Raw genomic sequence first — 25,510 nt, 5'->3', positions numbered from 1 at the left:
TTTGGGAGGCCGAGACGGGCGGATCAAGAGGTCAGGAGATCGAGACCATCCTGGCTAACACGGTGAAACCCCGTCTCTACTAAAAAATACAAAAAAACTAGCCGGGCGAGGTGGCGGGCGCCTGTAGTCCCAAGCTACTTGGGAGGCTGAGGCAGGAGAATGGCGTGAACCCGGGAGGCGGAGCTTGCAGTGAGCTGAGATCCAGCCACTGCACTCCAGCCTGGTCGACAGAGCAAGACTCCGTCTCAAAAAAAAAAAAAAAAAAAAGACATCAAAGAAGACATAAATCAGTTGAGAGACATACTGTATTCATGGATTAGAATACTCCACAAAGTAAAAATGTCAACTGTCCCAAAATGGATCTATGTTTAATACACATCCTATCATAATCCCAGTAAGATTTTTTTCTAGACTAGGCAAAGACAAACTTAATCTAAAATTATATGGAAAGGCACAGGCCCTAGAAGAGCCTTAAAAGAACTTGACAAAGCAGAATAAAGTGGAACAAATCACTCTAACCAATATTAAAGCTGAATTTATAGTTATAGTAATCAGAACAGTGGCTGAGGGACAGACACACAGATCAATCGAACAGAATGAAGAGCACAAAAAGACCCCAAATACACTCAAGTGATTCTTGATAAAGGTACAAAAGCAATTTGATAAAGCATAGCCTTTTGAACAAATGGTGCTGGAGTAACTGGGCATCAATAGGTAAAAACAATGAATCTCAACCTAATCCGCACACCTTATTAAAAATGAGCTCAAAATGGATGATCGTCTTTACTTAAATATAAAGTTATGAAACTTCAAAAGGAAACATAAAAAGATCTTTGAGGCTGAGAGCTTGGTAAAGAGTTCACACAATTGACAACAAAGCCACGTTCCATAAAAAGAAAAATTGATACATCTGCCTTGTGAAAATTAAAACATTTCCTCTGCAAAAGACCCGGTTAAGAACATGAAAATATTACATTTTCACCAATGGACAGGTCATCCAGACAGGAAAATCAATAAGGAAACAGTGGGCCAGGACAACACTCTAGACCAAATGGGCCTAACAGACATATACAAAACATTCTATCCAACAGCCGCAGAATACACATTCTTTTCAAGCACACATGGAACATTCTCCAGGACAGGTCACATGTTAGGTCACAGAAAAGGTCTTGATAAATTTAACAAGACTGAAATCAAATCAAGTGTCTTTTCCACCCACAATGGTACAAAACTAGAAGTTAACAGAGAATTGGAAAATTCACAAATGTGTAGAAATTAAACAACATTCTCCTGAACAACCAATGGGTCAAAGAAGAAATCAAAAGGGAAATCAAAAAAATTCTTGACACAAATAAAAATGAAACACAACATACCAAAACTTATGAGATGCAGCAAAAGCAGTCCTGAGAGAGAACTTTATAGCAATAAATGCCAACCTAAACAAAAAACAAAGATCTCGCCAGGCACGGTGGCCCATGCCTGTAATCCCAGCACTTTGGGAGATCATAGTGGGCAGATCATAAGGTCAGGAGTTTGAGAACAGCCTGACCAAGAGACCAGCCTGGCCAACATAGTGAAACCCCATCTCTAGTAGAAACAAATGAAATAAGTAACAGAAGAACAATAAAGTCTATAAAAACCAAATATGGTTTTTGAAAAGATCAACAAAATTGACAAACCTTTAGCAAGACTGACAAAGAAAAGGACAGAAGACTCATTACTGAAATCAGAAATGAAAGAGAGGATATCACTAATGACCTAATAGAAATAAAAAGGATTTTAAGGGAATATCATTGACAGAAGTATGCCAATAAATTGGACAGCCTAGATGAAATGGACAAACTGCTAGAAAGATACAAACTACTGAAGTTGACCCAAGAAGAAAGAGAAAACCTGGCCAGGTGTAGTTGCTCATGCCTGTAATTCCAGCACTTTGGGAGGCCGAGGCAGGAGCATCACCTGAGCCCCCAAGTGCAATACCAGCTTAGGCAGCATGGTGAGACTCTGTCTCTATTAAATTAAATAAAACAAAATAAAAATAAAACTGAAACTCATCAATAAAAACACAATAACCCAATTTAAAATGGACAAAGGATTTGAATAGACATTTCTCCAAAAAACATAAGCAATATTCAACAAAGCACATGAAAAGATGCTTGATTTCATTAGCATTAGGGAAATGCACATCAAAACCACAGTAAGACAATAAGACACCACTTCACGCCCACGAAGGTGACTGCAATAGAAGAGACTTGAGATTCTTCTTTCAGGGATCATTTCCACAGTTTGTTACTAGAGAAGATTCTCTGAAGGTATAGAGCATCAAAAAAATAAATAAATAAAAATTTTAAAAAGGAAATAGAAAATCTGAATAGATCTATAATAGATAGAACTAATAATACAAAAAACTTCCCCAAAAGAAAAGCCCAGAGTCATATGCCTTCACTGATAAATTCTATAAAATATTTAAATAATTAACAGCAATTCTTCAGTAACTCTTCCAGAAAATAAGAGGAGACAACACTATCTAAATAAGCCAATGAAATCAGTAGTGTACTGATATCAAAACCAGACAAAGACATCACAAGAAAAACTACAAACCTATTTCTGTTAGTAATATAGATGCAAAAATCCTCAACAAAATATAAGGATACCAAGTGCAACAAAAACAGTTATATTCCAAACGATTTTTTTAAGGCTCAAAAGCAAATTCAACGGGCAGATAGTCTTTTTAACAAACGGTCCTAGAACAATTAGACGTTCACGGGCAAGCAAGTGAAGTTTCAGGAAAAAAAAACTCAGGAGAAAATCTATAAAACCTAGGTATAGACAAACATCTTGTTCTTAGATTTGGCATCAAAAGCACGATCCAGGTCAAGTGCAGTGGTTCATGCCTGTAATCCTAGCACTTTTGGGGGCTAAGGTGGGTAGATGGCTTGAGCCCAGAGTTCAAGACCAGCCTGGGCAGCATAGTGAGACCTTATCTCTGCAAAAAGTACAAAAATTAGCCAGGTGTGGTAGTGCGCAACTATAGTCCCAGCTACTTGGGAAGCTGAGGTGGGAGGATCACTTGAGCCCGTAAGGTCAAGGCTGCAGTGAACCATGATCATGCCACGGCACTGTAGCCTGGGAAACAGAGTGAGATCCTGTCTTGGGCAAAAAAAAAAAAAAAAAAAAAAAAAAAGTACGATCGATAAAAGGAAAAATTGACAAACTGGACATCATCAATATTTAAAACTTCTGCAAAAGACTCTGTTAAGAGGATGAAAAGACAAGCTACAGAATGGAAGAAAGTATTTGCAAACCATATATCTGACTAAGGACAAATGTCTACAATATTTAAGGAACTCTCAAACTCAGTAGTAAGAAAAACAAAAAATCTAATTAGAAAATGGACCAAAGACATGAACAGACATTCCACTGAATAGGATATACGGATGGCAAATGAATACATGAAAAGGTGTTCAAGATCATTAGCCAGAGAAATGCAAACTAAACCACAATAAGATATTACCACACACTTAGAAAATGACTAAAACGGAAATAGTGATAGCCCAAATACTGGTGAAGATACGGAGAAAATGGCACTGACACAATGCTTTAGGGATTGCAAAATATTACAACCTTCATGGAAAACTGATCATTTCTTATAAATCTAAACATATAACAACCATGTGATCCAGTCATTGCACTCTTAGGCATTTATTCATAAAGAAAAAGAAATTTATGTTCACACAAAAATACTATACATGAGAGTATACAGCAGCCTTGTTCATAATGGCCAAAACTGGCTTCAATACATCAAGTAAACAAACTGTGGTACATCCATCCCATGGAATACTCCTTGGCAATAAGAATGAATGAGCAACTGATACACCCAACAATATGAATGGATGCCAACCGAATTATACATGAAAAAGGCCAATTCCAAAGGGTTGCCTACTTTACAATTATATTTACATAACATTTTTGAAATACAACTTTTCTTTTTGCCTCCCCCAAAACTGAATGTCATGAAATGACAACATTTTACAAATGGAAAATAGATCAATGGTTGCCAGAGATTAGGAAAGGGATGGGGAAGGGGAAATAAAATTGTAGGAAGGTGGGTGTGGTTATAAAATGTAATCATGGCATACTTATGGTGATGGAACTGTTTGTATCTGACTGTGATGATAGATACACAAACCTACACACGTGATAAAAGTGCAGAGAAGACACAAACACATGTGAGTGTAAACAAAACTAGGAAATTTGAATAAATGCATAGATTATATCTATGTCAATACATGGCTATGATAGTAGAGTACAATTTTCAAGATGCTGCTATTAGGGGAAACTGGGTGAAGGGTACAAGGGGTCCTTCTCTATTATTTCTTACAACTACACATGAATCTATGATTATCTAAATATGAAAGTTTAATTTTTAAAAAGTAGGTAAAGAGAAAGTTGAGAATCAAGGGTCATTTTGTCAAAAAAGTTTTGACACTTAAATGACTGAACTTCAGCAGTGCAAGGAAACCTAGAAAATAATTGAACACTGTTTTAGCTACTAAGTTTATGATAGTATGTTCAGCAACACTGGAAAACTAACATGAGGAAGTTGAAAATTTTTTAATTATATTAGAGCATGACCTTTTAATATTCTCTAACAAAACAGGAAGTACATTTCAAGCATTTATGTGGCACACGTAAATACAAAAGTTGACATGAAAAAAACAACTTATGTGATTATTTCCATTCTGAGCAGTATGAGCCATTCCTCTCAAAGATTTTTTTCCTTGAAAAAGTGACTTGAAGAGTACTTAATCAATATTTAAAGTTTTTTTTAAACCAACTATGGTTTTGCCAACTTGAATATCTGTTAGATGTTTTCTTGAAAACGAACGAGCCTGTCAATTTAAACAAAGCCACTCATGGTACTTGTTGCCAATGATAAGATTTCAAGGAAAAGTTAGAACTTCAAAAACATCTTTCTCTACCACTGTGAGTTTAACAGTTTCCCCAATACATTTTTTTTGAAATGAGATGGGTGATGATATGAACAAATATGACTTTCAGTTTTACACAATGACGCATGGCATTACTTGGAAGCTCGAAAAACCTCAGGGCACTAATATTTTCCAAATGACCAACATGCAATGTTACAAAACCAGGAATGGGTAAAAGATCCATTGAAAGGACAAGAGAGTCCCACGGAACCAAGTGTGGAAAGTGTACTGATAGAGTTGCACACTCCACACTACGCTTAACCTGTAAGAAACAACCGCTTTTGTTGGGGCCAAGTTTTGGTGTCCTATCCAAGATTATCCACAAAGATCTGAAAAGTCTGTGAGACTATTCCTCCCTTTCCCCCCTGAGTATGGGTAGGAGGCCAGATTTCCTTCATATACTTCAACCAAAACAACATCTCGCGATGGAATAAAGTGCATGTGAGAATCCAGCTGCTTCCATCCAGCCAGACATGAGAGAAATCTGCAAAAAGGTAACATCATGCCACTCTCCTCAATACAAGTTTTTGTCTCGTCAAGCATAGTTATTTCTCATAAAAATGTTATTTATGTTAAATGTATAGGTTTAATGTTGTTCATTTTAGATTAATAAAGTCTTTCAGTTTTAAATTCTAAGATGATGAGTATTGGTAAACGTGACCCACATAAACAAAAATCTCTTGAGATCTCAATGATTTGGGGAGTCCTGAGACAAAAAAGGTTTCAGAACTACTGTTATAGGGTTCTCCACTGGCTTCAAGTGCCTCCAGCTCTGCCAAGCCCAGACTGACTCTGGCTCTGTGGGATGTTGTAATTAATGAGACAGAATCCTGTAGTAGTTTCAACCAGCAAGGACTTACCTCTTCCTCCTATACCCGGTTTCCTGCGGTCATTATCTTGATCATCGAAAGCATCAGCCAAGTCAAATCCACTACCTTCAGTGGGCCCCAAAACATAAAGGAAACAGCCAACTGATTAACAACTGGGTATAAGATTCCAAAATAAGCAAAATGCCCATGGGTTCAACTGATCAGTACCAACAATGGGTTAAGACAACGAGACTTATATTGGAATCCGATTCTGTGTACAGACATTGATAATGAAAATATCTGCAGGATAGAAAAAGTTACTACTTTCTGACTTTGCAGAATACCACCAGTTTTTCAATTAATTTATATTCGTAGGTATGCTCTGCTTAGGCTAGCAGTCAGACCATTTTAACAATATACTCACTGATTGTAGGTATTCACCCAAAATTCAAAACCAGGTGCACCGAGTCCATAAACAGGACAACCAAAAGGGAGAGGTCATGTGGTCATGAAGCACCCCTTTGAATGTGGAAATGTGAAGAAATGAGGGCAAATCATAAAGCAGCAGTGACTTTCTTGGATCATCACTGTCCCTTCAGAAGAAAGGTAGCTTTCTACTGCACAGAACATATTATCATGCCCCCAACCAAGGTAACAAGTTGTTGGATGGGAGCAATGACTGGGAAGCCAGCCACACAGTCACGTTTTTCTTTACATCAGTGAAGATGTCTAAATGGTAAAATGGCCCATCTGAAGAAAGGGTCAAGTGACAACAGGAAAGAGTTGTTAAGAAGAACCAGGTCCCAAAATCCTTTACTGAAAGATGACACTGTAAAATAAATGCCATTCCAAAATGTTCCATCTGCCTAAAGAAAATGCTTGATCAGCTTCATAAAACCTAAACAATTACATTTTCCTTGATTTTAGAAAATGAAATGGCTAAAAAGGGGAAGAAGTCCAAATGCATTTTCCTCTTGAAATTTTCCCAGGCAGGACTTTTTATAAAAAACACAGAAGGCACAGTGATCAGCCAGGTATGCACTCCATTAAGTTAAACTCAGTGTTCACATGGACGCCTTGGTTGTTTCTGGACACATGGGTCTTAAAACTATAGGTAGTTCACTTGCATGCTACCCCAGAGGGAACTCCAGAGGGCCCTTCCTCACTGCCCTCCTTAAGGCAGCCACATTACCTGGAGGTTTTGCTGGAGCTCTGGTGATTCCTGGCCTATTGGTTGTGGTGGTGGTGGTGTGATCCCATGGCTCTAAAAGGGAGAGGGAGGACAGCAAGGGGAGCACATTTAGTAACAAAACACAGCAGCTACTTTATGACTTGGGGAAGTCACATTGTGAGTAGAATATCCTTGTCTTGGTCCTTGAGGCCCCTCTATCTAGGAGCTGCAGAGAATCATACTGAAAAGGATGACAAAATGATATAGGTTTAAATGAGATGAGTTCAGCTCACTTTTCTTTGGAGGCTGAGGGTGGTAAGGTGGACATGGTCTCACATGTGACTTGGTGATTAGTGAACCTGGGCTTGTGCCCAGATCTGCTGGAGATGACACATGCTCCAGGGAGTTCCACAGCCTGAGCATGATCCTCAAGGGCTCCAAGCCTTGGTTCCACAACTATCAACCTGGCACTTTAAACATTAATAATCCTGCTGAGGGAGAGACTAAGGTTACATTCTTAGTGGAATATGGGAGTATTTCATAAACTGAAAGTGGTTACAACAGATGCACAAAACATTTTATATAAGTGTGGTTACTACTGGAAATATTAGGTCTTTGAACTCAACCATATTCCTTTAAAATTGTAGATAACTTTCACAAGAATTATACAATGTGCATGAGGCTTTTCCAATAGTTTCTTTTCATAAACATCAAGACTATGTTGTACATATTCTCACTAGTGGAAATATCAGAGAAAACAATTTAAGGAATGGGAAAGGCAAAGGTGAAACAGGTTTAGCTTTGAATACAGCAAGTACTCAATAATTATTGACTATTCAGAAAACAAACAGCAAAAATAGAAATCAGTTGAGGTCAGGTGTACTGTCATGTGCCTATAGTCCTAGCCACTTGGGAGTATCAGGGAGGAGAATTGCTTAAGCCCATAAGTTTGAGGCTCTAGTGCACTATGATTATGCCTGTGAATAGCCACTGCACTCCAGGCTGGGCAACAAAGCAAGACCCCATCTCTAAAAAACGTAAGTTGAAAGTAAAAGGATGGAAGAAGATATACTATGCAAACAATAACCATAAGAGAGCTGGAGTAGCTATACTAATATCAGATAAGATTTACATTATAACAAAACTTGTTAATGGAGTCAAAGAGTGACAATTTATAATTATTTATAATGATGAAAGGATCAATCCAAGAGGAAGACATAATAATTTTAAATATATATACACCTAACAACGGAGCCCCAAAATACATGAAGCAAAAAATTACCAAATTGAAGAGAACAGATGATTTCACAATAATAGTTGGAAATTTCAATATCTTCTTTTCAATCACAGAAGAAACAATTAGGCAGATACATATATATGACTTGAACAACTTTATAAACCAACTAGACCTAACAGACACCTATAGAACACACCATCCAACAACAAAATACACATTCTACTCAAGTGCATGTGAAACATTCTTCAAGGTAGACCATATGTAGGTTACAAAAAAAGTCTCAATAAACTTAAAAAGACTGAAGCCATACAAATTATGTTCTTCAGCACAACAGAATGAAAGTAGAGATCAGTTTCAGAAGGGTATTTGGAAAATTCGCAATTACATGGAAATTAAAGAGCACACTCCTAAACAACAAATAGGTCAAAAAAAAATCACAAGGGAAATTATGAAATACTTTGAGATCAATGAAAATGAAAACACAACATACCAAAACTTGTGTGTTACATTGAAAGCAGTGCTCAGAGGGAAATTTATAGCTGTAAACGCCTACATCAAAAAAAGAAAGATCTCAAATTGATAACCTAAACTTTCACATTAATAAACTAGAAAAAGAAGGCTTTGCAGACACTGCCACCGTCAACCCCGGTCAAGTCCACTGTGTTCTTCAACATCGTCGCTGTCTAGGGTGAGTCCTTGGGCCAGGTCTCCTTCAAACCGTTTGCAGACAAGTTCCAAAGACAGCAGGAAACTTTCATGCTCTGAGCACTGGAGAGAAAGGATTTGATTATAAGGGTTCTTGCTTTCCTAGCACAGGGTTTATGTGCTAGGGTGGTGACTTCACATGCCATAACAGTAATGGTGGCAAATCTAACTACCAGGAGAAACTTGATGATGAGAACTTCAATCTGAAGCATACAGGTCCTGACATCTTGCCCGCAGCAAATGGTAGATCGAATACAAATGGTTCCCAGTTTTTCATCTCCACTGCCAAGACTGAGTGGTTGAATGGCAGGTATGCGGTCTTTGGCAAGGTCAAAGAGGCCATGAATGCCACAGAAGCCATGGAGCACTTTGGGTCTAGGAATGGCAAGACCAGCAAGAAGATCACCATTGCCAAATGTGGACAACTCTAATAAATTTGACCTGTTTTATCTTAACCACCAGACTATTTCTTCTGTAGCTCAAGAGAGCACCCCTCAATCCCATTTGCTCTCAATATCTTATAATCTTTGTGCACTCACTGCAGCTCTTTGGGTTCCATATTTTCCTTATTCCCTTCCACGTCTAGCTGGATTGCAGAGTTAAGTTCATTATTATAAAATAAAACCTACACAACAATTTTAAAGCATAACTAGAAAAAGAAGAGCAAACTAAACCTAAAGCAGGCAGAGGAAGAAAACACCAAAGATTATAGCAGAAATAAAATGAAAGAGAGAAGAGAAAAATAAAGAACAAAAGAGGAAAGATCTCTTAAGATCAACAAAATTGATAAACTGTAGCAGACCTACCAAGATAAAGAGAGAAGACCCAAATTGCTAATTTCAGGAATGAGAGGACATTATTACCAACCTTAGAAAAATAAAAAATTATAAAGGAGTATCTTTAACAATTATAATCCAAATAAATTCAATAACCTAGATGAAACAGATAACTTCCTATTAAAACACAACTAGCTAAACTGACTCAAGAAGAAATAGAAAATCTGACTAGACTTATAGCAAGAGATTGAGTCAGCAACCAAAAACTTCCCACAAATAAAATTCTGGAACCAAAAGTCTTAATTGCTGAATTCTACCAAACACCAATTAACCTCAAACTCTTCAAATAAGTAAATAAACAAACAAACCAAGAGACGGGAACACTTCCTAACTCATTCTATGAGGCCAGTAGTATGTTAATACCAAAGTCAGACAAATACACACAAAAACTACAGAATACACGTACAGAATGAACGTAGAGGTAAAAATCCTCTTACAAATGTAGAGGCAAAAATCCTCAATAAAATACTAGCAAACCAAACCTAGCACCATATTAGGACTGATCATGACCAAGAGGGGTTTATCTCAGGAATGTAAGGGTAGTTCAACATAGTAAAATCAATCAATGTACTATCCCATATTAATAGAATGGAAGGTGAAAAAAAAAACCAGGATTACCTCCATAGATGCAGAAAAGGCATTTAACGGAAAGTCAACCACTATTTCATGATAAAAACACTCAATAAATTAGGAATAGAAGAGAATTTCCCATTTTGTTCTGCTTACTCCATCGAGTCTACTCTCTATGTGCTTTTTAATGATAATTAAGCTATTGGATTTTTAAAAGCATTTAGATGGTTTATTTTGGCCTCATCTGTTAACTTCCTAGAAAGAAAAGATAATTTCCTCAACCTCATAAAGGGCATCTGTGAAAAATCTGCAATTGACAGCATACTTAAAGGTGAAAGACTGAAAGCTTTCTTCCTAGAATCAGCACTTAACCACTCCTATTCAACACTGTAATGGAAGTTCTAACTAGAGCAATTAGTTAAGAAAAAGAAAGAAACTCTCTGAGATTAGAAAGGAAGAAGTCCAACTATCTCTATTCACCTATGATTTCATATATAGAAAACCCTAAAGAATCCACACCCATTATTTTAAAAAAACTATTAAAGCTAATGAGTTCAGCAAAGTTGCAAGATATAAGATCAATACATGAAAATCAGCTGTATTTCTATACACTAGCAATGATCAATACAAAGAGCAAAAGAAGAAAACAATTTCATTTATAATAGCAATAAAAAGAATAAAACTGTTAGAAATAAATTTAACCAAGGAAGTATAATGTACACTAAAAGTTACAATACCCTGTTAAAAAATTAAAGACCTAAATTAATGGAATGAAATCCTACATCCATAGATTACAAGACTCAATACTGTTAAAGTGGCAATATTTTCCAAATTAATCTGCAGATCCTGTGCAATCTCCATCAAAATACCAATTGCCTTTTGTGCAGAAATGGACAAGCTAATCCTAATATCCATATGGAATTGCGTGGGACCCTAAATAGCCAAATCAATCTTTAAAAAAAGAGCAAAACGGAAGGAGTCACACCTCTCAATTTCAAAACTTACTACAAAGCTACAGTAACCAAAATACTGTGGAACTAGCTTAAGAATACACATATAGATCATTGTTACAGGATTGAGAGTCTAGAAGTAAACCCTCATATTTATGGTCAATTGATTTTCAACAGGATGCCAACACCGTTCAATGGAGAAAGGACAGTCTTTTCAACAAATGGTGCGCAGACAGCTGGATAACCATAGGCTAATGAAACTGGACCCATACTTCTCACCATATACAAAAATTAACTCAAATGGACCAAACATCTAAATACAAGAACTAAAACCACTCTTAGAAGAAAACATATGGGTAAATCTTCATGACCTTTGATTTGGCAATGGATACTTAGCAATGACATGCAAAGCATGGGCAACAAAAGAAAAAACAGATAAATTACACATTAACCAAAATTTAAAATTTTTGTGCATCTAAGAACGTTATCAAGAAAGTGAAAAGACAACCTACAAAATGGGAGAAAACTTGCAAATCATATGTATGATAAATGTACAAAGAGATCATTAGTCGTTAGTCTTTAGGGAAATGCAAATGAAAACCACAATGAGGTCCCACCTCACACCCACCAGGATGGCGTTCATTAAAAAAAAAAAAAAAAGTTGGCAAGGATGCAGATACATTGGGACCCTCATACATTACTGATGGGAATGTAAAATGCTTCAGCCACCGTGGAAAACAATTTGGCAGTTCCTCAAAAAGTTAAACAGAATGACCATAGTAACCAGAAATTCTACTCCTAGGTATATATCAAAAAGAATTTAAAACAGGTATCCAAACAAGTACATGTATACAGCATGTTCACAGTAACATTATTCACAAGCCAAGAGGTGGAAACAACCAAATGTTCATCAACTGATGAGTGGATAAACAAAATTGTGGTATGTCTACACAATGGAGTATTACTTAGCCATAAAAAGGAATGAAGTACTGATACATGCTACAACATGGAAGTGCCTCCAACATATTACGCTACACAAAAGAAGCCAGGCACAAAAGGCTACATGCTGTCCAGTTCCATTTATATAAAATATCCAGGATGAATTCACAGATACAGAAAGTAGGGTGGTGGTTATTTGGGGTTGGGAGGATAAAAGAATGGAGAGAAACTGCTCGATAGGTAAGGGAAAAGATACAAAGTGGCAGATATATAAGATGAACAAGTCTAGCGATCTAATGTAAAACATGAGGACTATAGCTAATAACATTGTATTGTATTTGGAATTTTTGCTAAATGAAATATTGCTGTTCTTGTCAAACAGTAAAATGGGTAATTACGTGAAATGATGGTTATATTAACTTGCTTCACTAGGGTAACTATTTATCAAGTTGTATATGCATCTCACAATATCATGTTATATACCTCAAATATACACAATAAATTTTAAAAATAAAAAGGTTAATTTTACATTGTATGATTTTACCTCAATAAATTATTTTTTGAAAGAAGGATGTCTGATATGGTTTGGCTGTGTTCTCACCCAGATCTTATCTTGAATTGTAGTTCTCATAATCCCCACATGTCATGGGAGGGACCCAGTGGGAGGTAATTAAATCATGGGGGCGGTTACCCTCATGCTGTTCTTGTGATAGTGAGTTCTCACAAGATTGGATGGTTTTATAAGGAGCTTTTCTCCCCCTTCACTCTGCACTTCTCCTTGCTGCTTCCATATGAAGGACATGCTTGTTTCTCCTTCCACCATGACTAAGTTTCCTGAGGCCTCCCCAGCCATGCTGAACTATGAGTCAATTAACTCTTTCCTTTATAAATTACCCAGTCTCAGGTATGTCTTTATTAGCAGCATGAGAATGGACTAATACAATGCCTTAGTCTTTTTTCTGTTGCTTATAACGGAATACCTGAAACTGGGTTGGTTGATTGGTTGGTTGGTTATTTATTTATTTATTTATTTATTTTTGAGGTGGAATCTCACTCTGTCGCTCAGGCTGGAGTGCAGTGGCGCAATCTTGGCTCACTGCAACCTCCGCCTCCCAGGTTCAAGTGATTCTCCTGCCTCAGCCTCCCAAGTAGCTGGGATTACAGACATGTGCCACCATGCCCACCTAATTTTTGTATTTTTAGTAGAGACGGGGTTTCACCATGTTGGCCAGGCTGGTCTCAAACTCCTGACCCCAAGTCATCCACCTGCCTCACCCTCCCAAAGTGCTGGAATTAGAGGTGTGAGCCACTGCGCCCAGCTGAAACTGGGTAATTCATAAAAAAGAGGAATTTATTTCTTACAGTCATAGAGGCTGAGAAGTCCAAGGTTGAGGTGCTGTATTTTGTGAGTGAGGGCCTTCTTGCAGGTGGGGACTCTCTGCAGAGTCTCCAGGTGGCACCGGATATCACATGCCAAGTGGGGCTGGTTGCTAGCTCAGGTCTCTCTTTCCCTTCTTATAAAGCCACCAGTCCCACTCCCATGATAACCTACTAATCCATTCACCTATTAATCCATGAATGGGTTAATTCATTCATGAGGGCAGAACCCTCATGACCCAATCACCTCTTACTCAGGAGGCGGAGGTGGGAGGATCACTTGAACCTAGGAGTTCAAGTCTAGCCTAGGCAACATAGCAAGACCCTGTCTCATTTTTAGAAAAAAGAAGGAGGAGGAGGAGGAGGAGAAGGAGGAGGAGGAGAAGGAGGAGGAGGAGGAGGAGAAGGAGGAGGAGGAGGAGGAGGAGGAAGAGAAGGAGAAGGAGAAGGAGAAGGAGAAGGAGAAGGAGAAGGAGAAGGAGAAGAAGACCACCTTGCCTGTCAATACTGTTACATTGGGAATTAAATTTCAACATGAATTTTGGAGGGGAAAAACTTTCAAACCATAGCAAGGGGGTTGTTGCAGTTCTGTTTTAGTAAAAACTATATTTGGAAGTTGAGAATACGGGAAGTCTTTCCCTTAAAATGATAATGTTTGCACACTACTCCTTAGGAAGATTTTGGGTATCCTAACTCACACCTCACTGTGAAGACCACACACCCCAGTGGATGGATACGTATGGTAACAGAACCACATGTGATAATCTGTAGTCATTATGTGTGTGTATGTATGTATATATTTAATCTATCTCATCATCACTTTAGAGATAATTTTGTCTCTAATTTCCATTTGACTTTGTACCAGTAAAATGCAAGAGTAAAACCTGTCCAAATGAGTTTATTTATATATAATCATATTATGATATAGATAGGTGGCCGGGCATGGTGGCTCAAGCCTGTAATCCCAGCACTCTGGGAGGCTGAGACGGGCGGATCATGAGGTCAGGAGATCGAGACCATCCTGGCTAACACGGTGAAACCCCGTCTCTACTAAAAAATACAAAAAACTAGCCGGGCGAGGTGGCGGGCACCTGTAGTCCCAGCTACTCAGGAGGCTGAGGCAGGAGAATGGTGTGAACCCGGGAGGCGGAGCTTGCAGTGAGCTGAGATCCGGCCACTGCACTCCAGCCTGGGCGACAGAGCGAGACTCCGTCTCAAAAAAAAATAATAATAATAATAATAATTATGTTATGATATAGATAAGTACAAAAGAGGAATTACTGAAACCATTATTTGAGCAAGTTCCAGAAAAGCAATTGCCACTTATGTAAATATTAGTTAAAATTTGCATGACTCAAACAACCCTTGTGTAAAAGTATTTGTTTATCTGTCTTAAAGAAAATTAACTGACCATAAATATAAAGGTTTATTTTCAGATTCTCAATTCTGTCCCATTGACCTATGTGATGCCAGTACCACACAGTCTTAATTATAGTACCAAATAGTTCCACACAGTCTTGATTACTTGTGCAGTTCTGCCCTGCAATGCCCAGTTTCTGGAAAAGTCTCATTTCTCTGAAGATCTAAAGGTGCCATTCAAGAGAGAGCAGTGCCTACATGCATGTGGAATCAGTTGTTTTGCCACAGCCTGAGCTTGCATTGATGTAGAACAAAAGCTTCAATTTATGCACATTTTTAGAAACTATTAACTACAGATTTTCGTGTTGTAAGTCTTTAAATGGGATTTCTTATTCGTAATTGAGATGAGAAGAGTCTACTTATCAAGGACTAAGAATAGTAGGTCAACTTCATCAAAACAGTTAGCTCCTAAAATAGACCCATTTCTGTGAAGACTTTCTCAAAATGACAAACTCAGAAAAAATTCTTAGCTGCTCAGCAAATGCTTCCCACAATATGGCACTCTGACCAGGAGTGATTCTCTGTAATATTGTGCTGTACCGAAACAGTAAAGAAAACAGGGTGGGTTCCCCCAGGTGTGGTTTAATAATGGTAACTGCTTGGTTTGAATGTATATGTACCCCCCACCCAGCCCCAAATTCATGTTGAAACTTAATCCCCACACTGATGGTATTAAAAGGTGAGGACTTTGGGGAGGTGATTAGGTTACAAAGGGCACCATTCTCACGAACGGGACTAGTGCCCCAATAAAAGAGGTTTGAGGCAGCCCTTTTGCCCCTTCTGCCATGTGAGAACACAGCTAAAAGGCACCATTTATGAAGCAGAAAGCAGCCCTCACCAGACACTGAATATGCCAGCATCTTGATCTTGGACTTCCCAGCCTCCAGAGCTATGAGCAATATATTTCTGTTATTTATAAATTATCTAGTCAAAGGCATTTTGTTATAGCAGCACAAATGGACTAATACAGGGCCCATGGTATTCCCAGGGAATGGGGACATTCATAAGAAGTTTTATTTGGCAGAATCAGAAGTGTGTTCCCCCATGAGATGATTACACACAGAGAGAGAAAAGAAGAGATGGTGAGAGTGGTGGAGGACTCTGAAAGCAACATGGATGAGCCTTGAAAACATTACACTAAGTGAAAGCAGATAAACATAAAATCCACATATTGAATGATTCCATTAATATGAAATATTCAGAATAGGGAAGTCCATGGAGACAGAAAGAAATGAGTGGTTGCTTGGGGGTGAGGGGTAGAAACAAGAATTGGGGGATTGGGAAGTGACAGGTAAAGGATACAGTGTTTCTTTTTGAAGTAATAAAAGTGTTCTAAAACAGACTGTAGTGATGGTTGTGCAACCCTGTGAATATACTAGTAAGATCCTGCATGATCTGTCCCCTGACAACTTCTCTGTCTTTTCTCCAGCATTCTCCAAACTCCAGCCACACAGGCTGCCTTCCGGGCCACAGAGTAAGCCTGGCTCTTTTCTGCCTCAGAACTCTTACAACTGATCTCTTGGCCTCGAAGACTCCTTCCTCATTTCCTTGTACATTACCTCTCCTCAGAGATGCCTTCACCACTTAATTTAAAGTAGCTGCCCCTAATCTTGGGCCCTTGCTATCCCATCACCCTCTTGAATTTGGTTGAGAGTACTCAGCAATATCTGAAAATATTTTAGGTACTGTATGTCTCTTTCCAGAGAAAACAATTCATAAGGTCAGTGACCTCTTCCACATTGTTAGGTCTAGCACCTAGCAGCAAGCCGGCACTCAAAAAAACATTGGTGAATAAATAAATAAAGGCCATTTATGATACGATCTCTGGCCTAGGTGGTTCAGGGATTTTTTAAACAAGCAGAGGAATGCACAACGTGCAGAGAAGAACATTCTCTGCAAGATAAGTATCTGGACCAAGGTGAGGTGGAGAGGCCTATCTCTTTGAAACCTCAGTTATGAGAAATATAAGCTAAGATAGAAGGGTGGCAGCACGATGTGGTCTTGTGGGCTGTCATTCAACCACATACATCACATACAGGTGGTTCTAGAGGTTCCCAGACACACTGGCTGATGGGTGCTGATGAGGAAGATCAGATGGGCCAGCACAAGACTCAAAAAGGGATTTTTATATATTAAAAAGTCCCTGTCGATTGGAGGTATGATATGCTGAGATTTAAAAAGTTCCCATCAAGAAGTTAACACATTTATTGAAAGTCTATTTATACTTATCAAATTTGTTTTGATTTTTGGTCCTGTTTGTTTTGGAGATGTTAAATGATTTCATTAAAACCATCATTGCTAATACATTAAGTGTATTTATTTTCCTGAGGATCTTAGAGGCCACCTGCATGCAGAGGACAGCATGAATGCCCAGGAAAGACCTGATAATGCCCAAACTGCTCACCTCATACCGTACACAAAAATTAACTTCTAAGAGATTTATACTTCTAGGTCTATGATCAATTTGGAGTTAACTTTTGTGTATGGTGTGAGGTAACGGTCCAACTTCATTCTTTTGCATGTGGATATCCTATGGTCCTAAGCAATATTTGTTGAAGACTGTTCTTTTCATTTGAATAGGTCTTGGTACCTTTGTCAAAAATCAACTGACCATAGATCTAAGGGTTTACTTCTAGACTCGCAGTTCTATTCCATTGATCTCTAGACAGCAGTCTACTATCTTGATAATTTTGGTCTATAGTCAGTGCTACAATTGATAAGTGTAAGTTCTCCATCTTTTTCTTATTTTTCAAGATTGCTTTGGCCATTCTGAGTCCTTTGAATTTCCATATGAATTTTAGGGTCAGCTTATCCACTTCTGCAAAAAATCCATCTGGGATTTTGTCAGGAATTGTGTTGGGTCTGTCACTCGATTTAGGTCTGCTTGACTCTTACACCAGAGGTCCAGCCACAGTCAGTCCTTCCAATCAAGTCAGTCTAATCAAGTCAGTCAATCAAGTCAGTCAGTCAAGGCTAATGCTTACTGAGCACTCACCTTGTTCCAAGGACTGTGCTGAGTGCTTCACATGGCTCCTCCCATGTCATTCTTACAATGATCCTAGGAGGCAGGGCTTCTTATTATCTTCATGTAAGAGATAAGGAAACTGAGGTGCAGACAAGTCAGGTGACTTACCCAAGGTGAGAGTTCACAAGTGGCAGACGTAAGGTTTCGACCCAAGAAGTCTGACTCCAAAGCCCTTGACTTTCTCAACTCAATATATAATACAAAGAGATCTTAATAAACCCATTTTTAAAAGGCAAGCAATCTGGCAGAAAAATGGGGGAAGAATGTGAAAATTTACCAAAGAGGCAAATGCAAATGGCCAGTAAATATATGATGCTCCATATGACTACAATCAGGAGAATGCATAATAAGCAATGAGATATTATTTTGCCCATCATATTGGTAAAATATTTTTTATTGATAAAATTCAGTGTTGGCGTGGGTCTGGGAAAATAGGTACTATTATAACAACATCAGTAACAGTGCATAATGGCAAATCCACTTTGGAGAGCAATTTGGCAGAGTTTTTTATAATACAAAATACACGTATCTTTGGTCCTAGCAGTCACACTGCACTTGGGCACAAAGAACATGGACAAGAATGTCCGCTGTAGCCCTATTTGTAATTGCATAAAAAGGAAATAAACCACGTGTCTGCCAGTAAGGAAATGGCAATATGGGTCATGGCCAAATCCACACCACTGGAATGCTGGTTCCACAAGGTTTGGTTTGTGTGTGACTTGTTCACGGCTGTAGCCCCAAAGCCTAAAACAGTAACTGATAACACAGCTGGCACTCAGACATTTACTGAATGCATACTATGGTATACCATGCAGTGGTAAAACAAATAAGGAGTGTGTGTGTGTGTGTGTGTGTGTGTGTGTATGCACACAAATATGTATGTGTGTATATATTATATACCTATAAATATATATTTCCTTATTTGGAAAAAGGATCTCTGCAGATGTAATTAAGTGAAAGATCTCAAGATGAGATCATCCTGGATTATCTAGGTGGGCCTTCAGCCCACTAACAAGCATCTTTGTGAGAGAAAGAAGACAGACACAGAAAGGGGAACACCGTGTGACAATAGAGGCAGAGATTGGAGTGACGCAACCACAAACCAAGGAACACCTAGAGCCACCAGAAGTGGGGAAAGTCAAGGAAAGATTCTTCCCTAGAGCCTTCAGAGAGAATGTGGCCCAACCAACACCTTGATGTAGAACTTCTAGCATCCAGAACTGTGAGAGAATAAAGTTCTGTTGTTTTAAGCCATCCAGTTTGTGGTACTTTCCTAAGGCAGCTGGAAAAAAACCAACATAGACATGTTCTCTAAGGACTTCAATACACATTAAATGAAAGAGCCTCACATCTGTAACATTAAAAAACAAAAAAACCACCAATTTCTATCTGCAGATGTACATAACAGCATTGAAAACTAATTGGGATCAACATGCCCCAAACTGACTACAGTAGTTCTCATGGAAGTAGAAGGGAGAAGGGTCAACAGAGACCTTGGCTTTACTTTATAAGTAGTTATCATTTTTTGAAAGAAGGGTTTAAGGAGGCCGGGCGTTGTGGCTCACACCTGTAATCCCAGCACTTTGGGAGGCCGAGGTGGGCGGATTGCCTGAGCTCAGGAGTTTGAGACCAGCCTGGGCAACATGGTGAAATCCCCTCTACTAAAATACAAAAAATTAGCTGGGCATGGCGGTATGCGCCTGTAGTCCCAGCTACTCGGGAGGGTGAGGCAGGAGAATTGCTTAAACCCGGGAGGGGCAGGTTGCAGTGAGCCGAGACTGCACTACTGCACTCCAGCCTGGGTGACAGAGCGAGACTCTGTCTCCAAAACAAACAAACAAACAAATAAATAAATAAATAAATAAATAAATAAATAAATAAAGTTTAAAAATGAAAGAAAAAAAGGAAAATCGATAACAAAGCTTAGCATTTGAGAAACTACACAGACTCCATTTTAAGAAAAGCCATGACTAGGTGTGGTGGCTAATGCTCATCATCTCAGCATTTTGGGAGGGCAAAGTGGGAGAATTACTTAAGGCCAGGAGTTCAAGACCAGCTTGGGCAACACAGTGAGATTCTGTCTCCACAAAAAAAATTTAAAAATTAGCCAGATGTGGTAGCACACACCTATAGTCCCAGCTACTTAGAAGGCTGGGATGGGAGGATCACTTGAGCCTAGGAGTTTATGGCTATAGTAAAGCTAAGATGGTGCCACTGCACTCCAGCTTGGGCAACAGAGCAAGACCCTGTCTCAAAAATGAAGAAAAAAAAAAGCCATTATGAAATCAATCTAAAAGGGGAAACAAATCTTTTATTCACTTCAAAGTAACTTTTTTTCTGAGTTAAGGAAGACAGCCCTTGGAGGCCATTGCTGGTATGTCACACCAGTAGGGGCTATGACTTGAGCTACAGAAAATGATAATATCAGTTATCACACACTGTTAGGTATTTTTAACAAAGGATTTAAATATTTGAATTTTATGTTAAATAATATAACTATCCATTTCTCCATTTCTTTTCTTTCTTTTTTTTTTCCTTTTTTTTTTTTTTTTTTATTTGAGACAGAGATCTCGCTTCATCATCCAGGCTGGAGTGCAATGGTGCAATCTCGGCTCACTGCAACCTCCACCTCCCGGGTTCAAGCAATTCTCCTGCCTCAGCCTCCCGAGTAGCTGGGATTACAGGCATGCACCAACACACCCGGCTAATTTTGTATTTTTAGTAGAGACGGGGTTTCACCAGGTTGGCCAGGCTGGTCTCGAACTCCCGACCTTAAGTGATCCTCCCGCCTTGGCCTCCCAAAGTGCTGGGATTACAGGCATGAGCCACCGTGCCCAGCCACTATCCATATTTCATCTGATGAAGTAAAATATATTGTTTTTCTTGCGCATATATTCTGAGTGGACAATACACATTAATCACTATTGCTTGTTTTTAATAGTTTGTTTGATCTACTACTCACGCTTTATTGAGGAAGTCTCTTCCACTGCATCCTTCAGGTTAAAATCATCAAAGTCCCCAGATCCTAAAAGTTAAAAAAAAAAAAATTAAACTATCTTTGCATAAAATAAAGTAATAATGAAATACCCCCTAGAAATGGTCATTTCCCTTTAGAAAGTGAAGGAATAACAAAAGATATTCCATGCAAATAAAAACCCAAAGTGAGTGGTGGTAGCTATACTTGTATCAGACAAAATAGAGGTCAGTATTGTTAGCAAACTAATATAGGAACAGAAAACCAAGTACCCCATGTTCTCACTTATAAGTGAGACTAAATGATGAGAACACATGAACACATAGAAGGGAACAACACATACTGGGGCCTATTGGAGGGCAGAGGGTAGGAGGAGGGAGAGGATGAGGAAAAATAACCAATGGGTACTAGGCTTATTACCCAGGTGAGGAAATAATCTGTACAACAAACCCCCATGATACAAGTTTACCTATATGACAAACCTGCACATGTATCCCTGAACTGAAAATAAAAGTAAAAAAAAAAAAAAAAAAAAAATAGATTTTTAAAGTCAAAAACTGTAAAAGGAGACAAAGGAGGTCATTATATGCTAAAGGGGTCAATTCATTAAGAAAGTATAACAATTGTAAATATATACACACCCAACATTGAAGCACCTAAATATACAGAGCAAATATTAATAGACTTCAGTCTACTGAGTAGTAAACTTAACCAAGGAGGTAAAAGACCCATACCTCCTAACCTGTACCTTGAAAACTATAAAACAATGATGAAAAATTAAGAAGACAAGGCCGGGCGCGGTGGCTCAAGCCTGTAATCCTAGCACTTTGGGAGGCCGAGACGGGCGGATCACGAGGTCAGGAGATCGAGACCATCCTGGCTAACCCGGTGAAACCCCGTCTCTACTAAAAAATACAAAAAAACTAGCCGGGCGAGGTGGCGGGTGCCTGTAATCCCAGCTACTCGGGAGGCTGAGGCAGGAGAATGGCGTAAACCCGGGAGGCGGAGCTTGCAGTGAGCTGAGATCCGGCCACTGCACTCCAGCCTGGGCGACAGAGCGAAACTCCGTCTCAAAAAAAAAAAAAAAAATTAAGAAGACAAATGAAAATATATTCCATGTTCATGTATTAGAAGAACATTGTTAAAATGTCTATACTGACCAAAGTGATCTACAGATACGATGTAATTTTTAATCAAAATTCCAATGTCATTTTTCACAGAAATGGAAAAAACAATTCTAAAATTTGTATGGAACCAGAAATGACCCCCAATAGCCAAAGCAATCTTGAGCAAAATGCGCAAAGCTGGAGGCATCACACTTCTTGATTTCAAAATATATTGTAAAGCTATTCTAATCAAAACAGCATGGTACTGGCATAAAAACAGACACATCAACTAATGGAACAGGATAGAAAGCACCAAAATCAAATCAGATATTTACAGTTAATTGATCTCCAACAAGGACAGTCTCTTCAGTAAATGATGTAGGCAAACTGGATATCTACAGGCGGAAGAATGAAACTGGACCCCTATCTCATACCATATACAAAAATTAACTCAAAATGAATAAAAGACTTAAACGCAAGACCTGAAACTGCAAAGCTACTAGAAAAAAACACAGGGAAAAAGTTCCACAACATTAGTCTGGGCAACCACTTCCTAGATAAGACTCCAAAAGCACGGGCAACAAAAGTGAAAGTAGACAAATGAGACTGAATGAAACTAAAAACTTTCTGCACAGCAAAGGAAACAACAGAGTAAAAAGACAACCCATGGATTAGGAGAAAATATTTGCAAACCACACTTCTGAAAAGGGGTTAATATCCAAAATATATAAGGAATTCAACTCAATAGCAAGAAAACAAATAACCCAGTTAAAAATGGGCAAAGGCAAAGGAGCTTCTCAAAAGAAGAGATATGAATGGCCAACGGGTATATGAAAAAATGCTCAATATCTCTAATCATCAGGGAAACACAAATTAAAACCAAAATGGGGGTCGGGCGTGGTGGCTCATGCCTGTAATCCCAGCACTTTGGGAGGCCGAGGCAGGCAGATCACGAGGTCAAGAGATTGAGACCATCCTGGCCAACATGGTGAAACCTCGTCTCTACTAAAAATATAAAAATTAGCTGGGCGCGGTGACACGTGCCTGTAGTCCCAGCTACTCGGGAGGCTGAGACAGGAGAATCTCTTGAACCAGAGACACAGAGGTTGCAGTGAGCTGAGATCTCACCACGGCACTCCAGCCTGGTGACAGAGTGAGACACCATCTCAAAAACCAAAACAAAACAAAAACAAAAACAAACAAACAAAAATGTGATGTCATCTTACATCTGTTAGAATGGCTATTATCAAGAAGACAAATTATATTTGTTGGTGAGGATATGGAGAAAAGGGAACACTTGCACATATTGTTAGGAATGTAAATTAGTATAGCCATTTCGGAGAATGGCATGGAGGTTCCTCAAAAAAACAAAAAATAAAATTATCATATAATTCAGAAATCAATCCCAGTTCTGTGCATGCATTAATATCCAAAGGAAGGCCAGGCGTGGTGGCTCTCGCCTGTAATCCCAGCACTTTGGGAGGCCTAGGCGGGCGGATCATGAGGTCAGGAGATCGAGACCATCCTGGCTAACATGGTGAAACCCCGTCTCTATTAAAAATATAAAAAATCAGCCAGGCATGGTGGTGGGCGCCTGTAGTCCCAGCTATTCAGGAGGCTGAGGCAGGACAAAGGCGTGAACCCGGGAGGCAGAGCTTGCAGTGAGCCAAGATCGCACCACTGCACTCCAGCCTGGGCAACAGAGCGAGACTCTGTCTCAAAAAAAAAAAAAAAAAAAAAACCCAAAAGAATTGAAATCACTATTTTGAAGAGCTATCTGTACTCCCATGCTCATTTTGGTTTTATTTACACTAGCAAAGGTATGGAAGCAACCTAAGTGCCTAACAACAAATGAATGGATAAAGAAAATGTGGTACATATATAAATGGAGTACTATACATCCTTTAAAAAGAAGGAAATTCTGTCATTCATGACAATGTGGATGGAACTGAAGGACATTATGCCAAGTGAAATAAGCCACGCACAGAAATACAAATATTGTATGATCTCACTTAGATGTGGAATCTAAAAAAGTGGATCTCATAGAAATAGTAGAAAGATAGCTAACCAGAGGCTAACGGGAGGGAGAGGTATGGGGAAAGGGAAAGTGTTGACTAAAGAATACGAAGCTTCAGTTAGACAAGAGGAATTAAGTTTTAGCAACCTACTGCACTGCATAGTGACCACAATTAATAATAATGTATTATATATTTTTTAATTGCTAATAGAATCTTACCATTCTCACTACAACAAAATAAGCTTGTGAGATAATGGACATGTTAGTTAGTTTGAATGAATCTTACTACAATATATACACAGACCAAAACATCACATTGTACCCTATAAATATATACAAAGATTATTTGTCAATTAAAAATAAATGTTAAAAATGATTTTTATTAGCCAGGCATGGTGGTGCATGCCTGTAGTCCCAATTACTTGGAAAGCTGAGGAAGGAGGATCACTGGAGGCTAGAAGTTTGAGGTTACAGTGAGTTATGACTGTGTATTGCTCTCTAGCATGGGCGACAGGGTGAGGCCCTGTCTGTAAAAAGCAATGATAACAAAACAAAGATTTAAAAATGTATCTTTGTATGAAACAAAATAATACTGAAATTCTCTCCTGAAATGGTCATGGCCCTTTAGACAGTGTCATGAATGTAACTCCACAAAAGGGAAATCTGTCAAAGCCACCCAAAGATATACTGAGCTGATAGCCTTCCTCAACCTATCTATTCCCATCAAAAATAAAAAGTAAAAAATAAAAACAAAACAAAACCCCAAGCTTCAGTCCACAAGAATGTTGAAGGCTCAGGTGTTTGGAACATGAAGTAGTATCTCACAGAAAACCTTCTCCACAGAGAAGTAAGAGGGGTCATCGGAGCCCACAGCTCCACTGGTGAGGGGCCAAGTTCTCCCCCCCCACCCCAGGTCTCACAAAGGCTACTCTATATTTTGTCAATCCAGGGTGCCTTCTCTCCGATCCCCAGCACCCCACCTAGACTAGAGGCTCTGACTAATCACACATAACTGAAGAAGCTCTGGGGAAAACGTTTTCACAACAGAATTTGTCCTCACAAGTGGACCCATCTGCCCAACCCAGTGTCCTACTGAACTTGATAGCTAATGTTCCCTCTAGATGCGCATGTAGTTTGTCATAAGGGTGTATAGCTTATCAGTTCTCAAGCAAACCATTATGCATGCACACTGGAATTGACCAAATAAGTAAATGGATAGGGGATGGTGGGAGCCAGGTTTCTCACTATGAGAGAGAGGTTACAAATAACAGAAGCAGGCTAAAATGACCCATATAAAAATGGATTAGAGTAGGAGACTTTAAGCTAAGCACGAAATCATATTTAGCTTAATTTTTTTTTTTTTTTTTTTTTTTTTTTTTTTTTT

The 25,510-nt window shown here is 38.7% G+C and overlaps 1 protein-coding gene across 2 annotated transcripts in view; it reads right to left on the bottom strand.

The window, feature by feature from the left end:
- CD99L2 (CD99 molecule like 2) overlaps positions 1-25,510 on the bottom strand; it is a 126,526-nt gene that overhangs the window by 37,323 nt on the left and 63,693 nt on the right. The window contains exons 2-4 of one of the 2 annotated variants that reach the window (XM_023202174.1): positions 20,992-21,054; positions 6,993-7,064; positions 5,852-5,926 (exon numbers count right to left, since the gene is read on the bottom strand). In XM_023202174.1, the coding sequence (XP_023057942.1) occupies positions 5,852-5,926; positions 6,993-7,064; positions 20,992-21,054 (210 nt within the window). The remainder of the gene's footprint in view (positions 1-5,851; positions 5,927-6,992; positions 7,065-20,991; positions 21,055-25,510) is intronic. The other variant, XM_023202175.1, reaches the window with a different exon arrangement.

Source organism: Piliocolobus tephrosceles, chromosome 12 (assembly GCF_002776525.5).
Source record: "Piliocolobus tephrosceles isolate RC106 chromosome 12, ASM277652v3, whole genome shotgun sequence".
NCBI lineage: Eukaryota > Metazoa > Chordata > Mammalia > Primates > Cercopithecidae > Piliocolobus > Piliocolobus tephrosceles.
The sequence above is the reverse complement of the archived record's forward strand: the minus strand, read 5'-3'. Positions and strand labels throughout refer to the sequence as shown.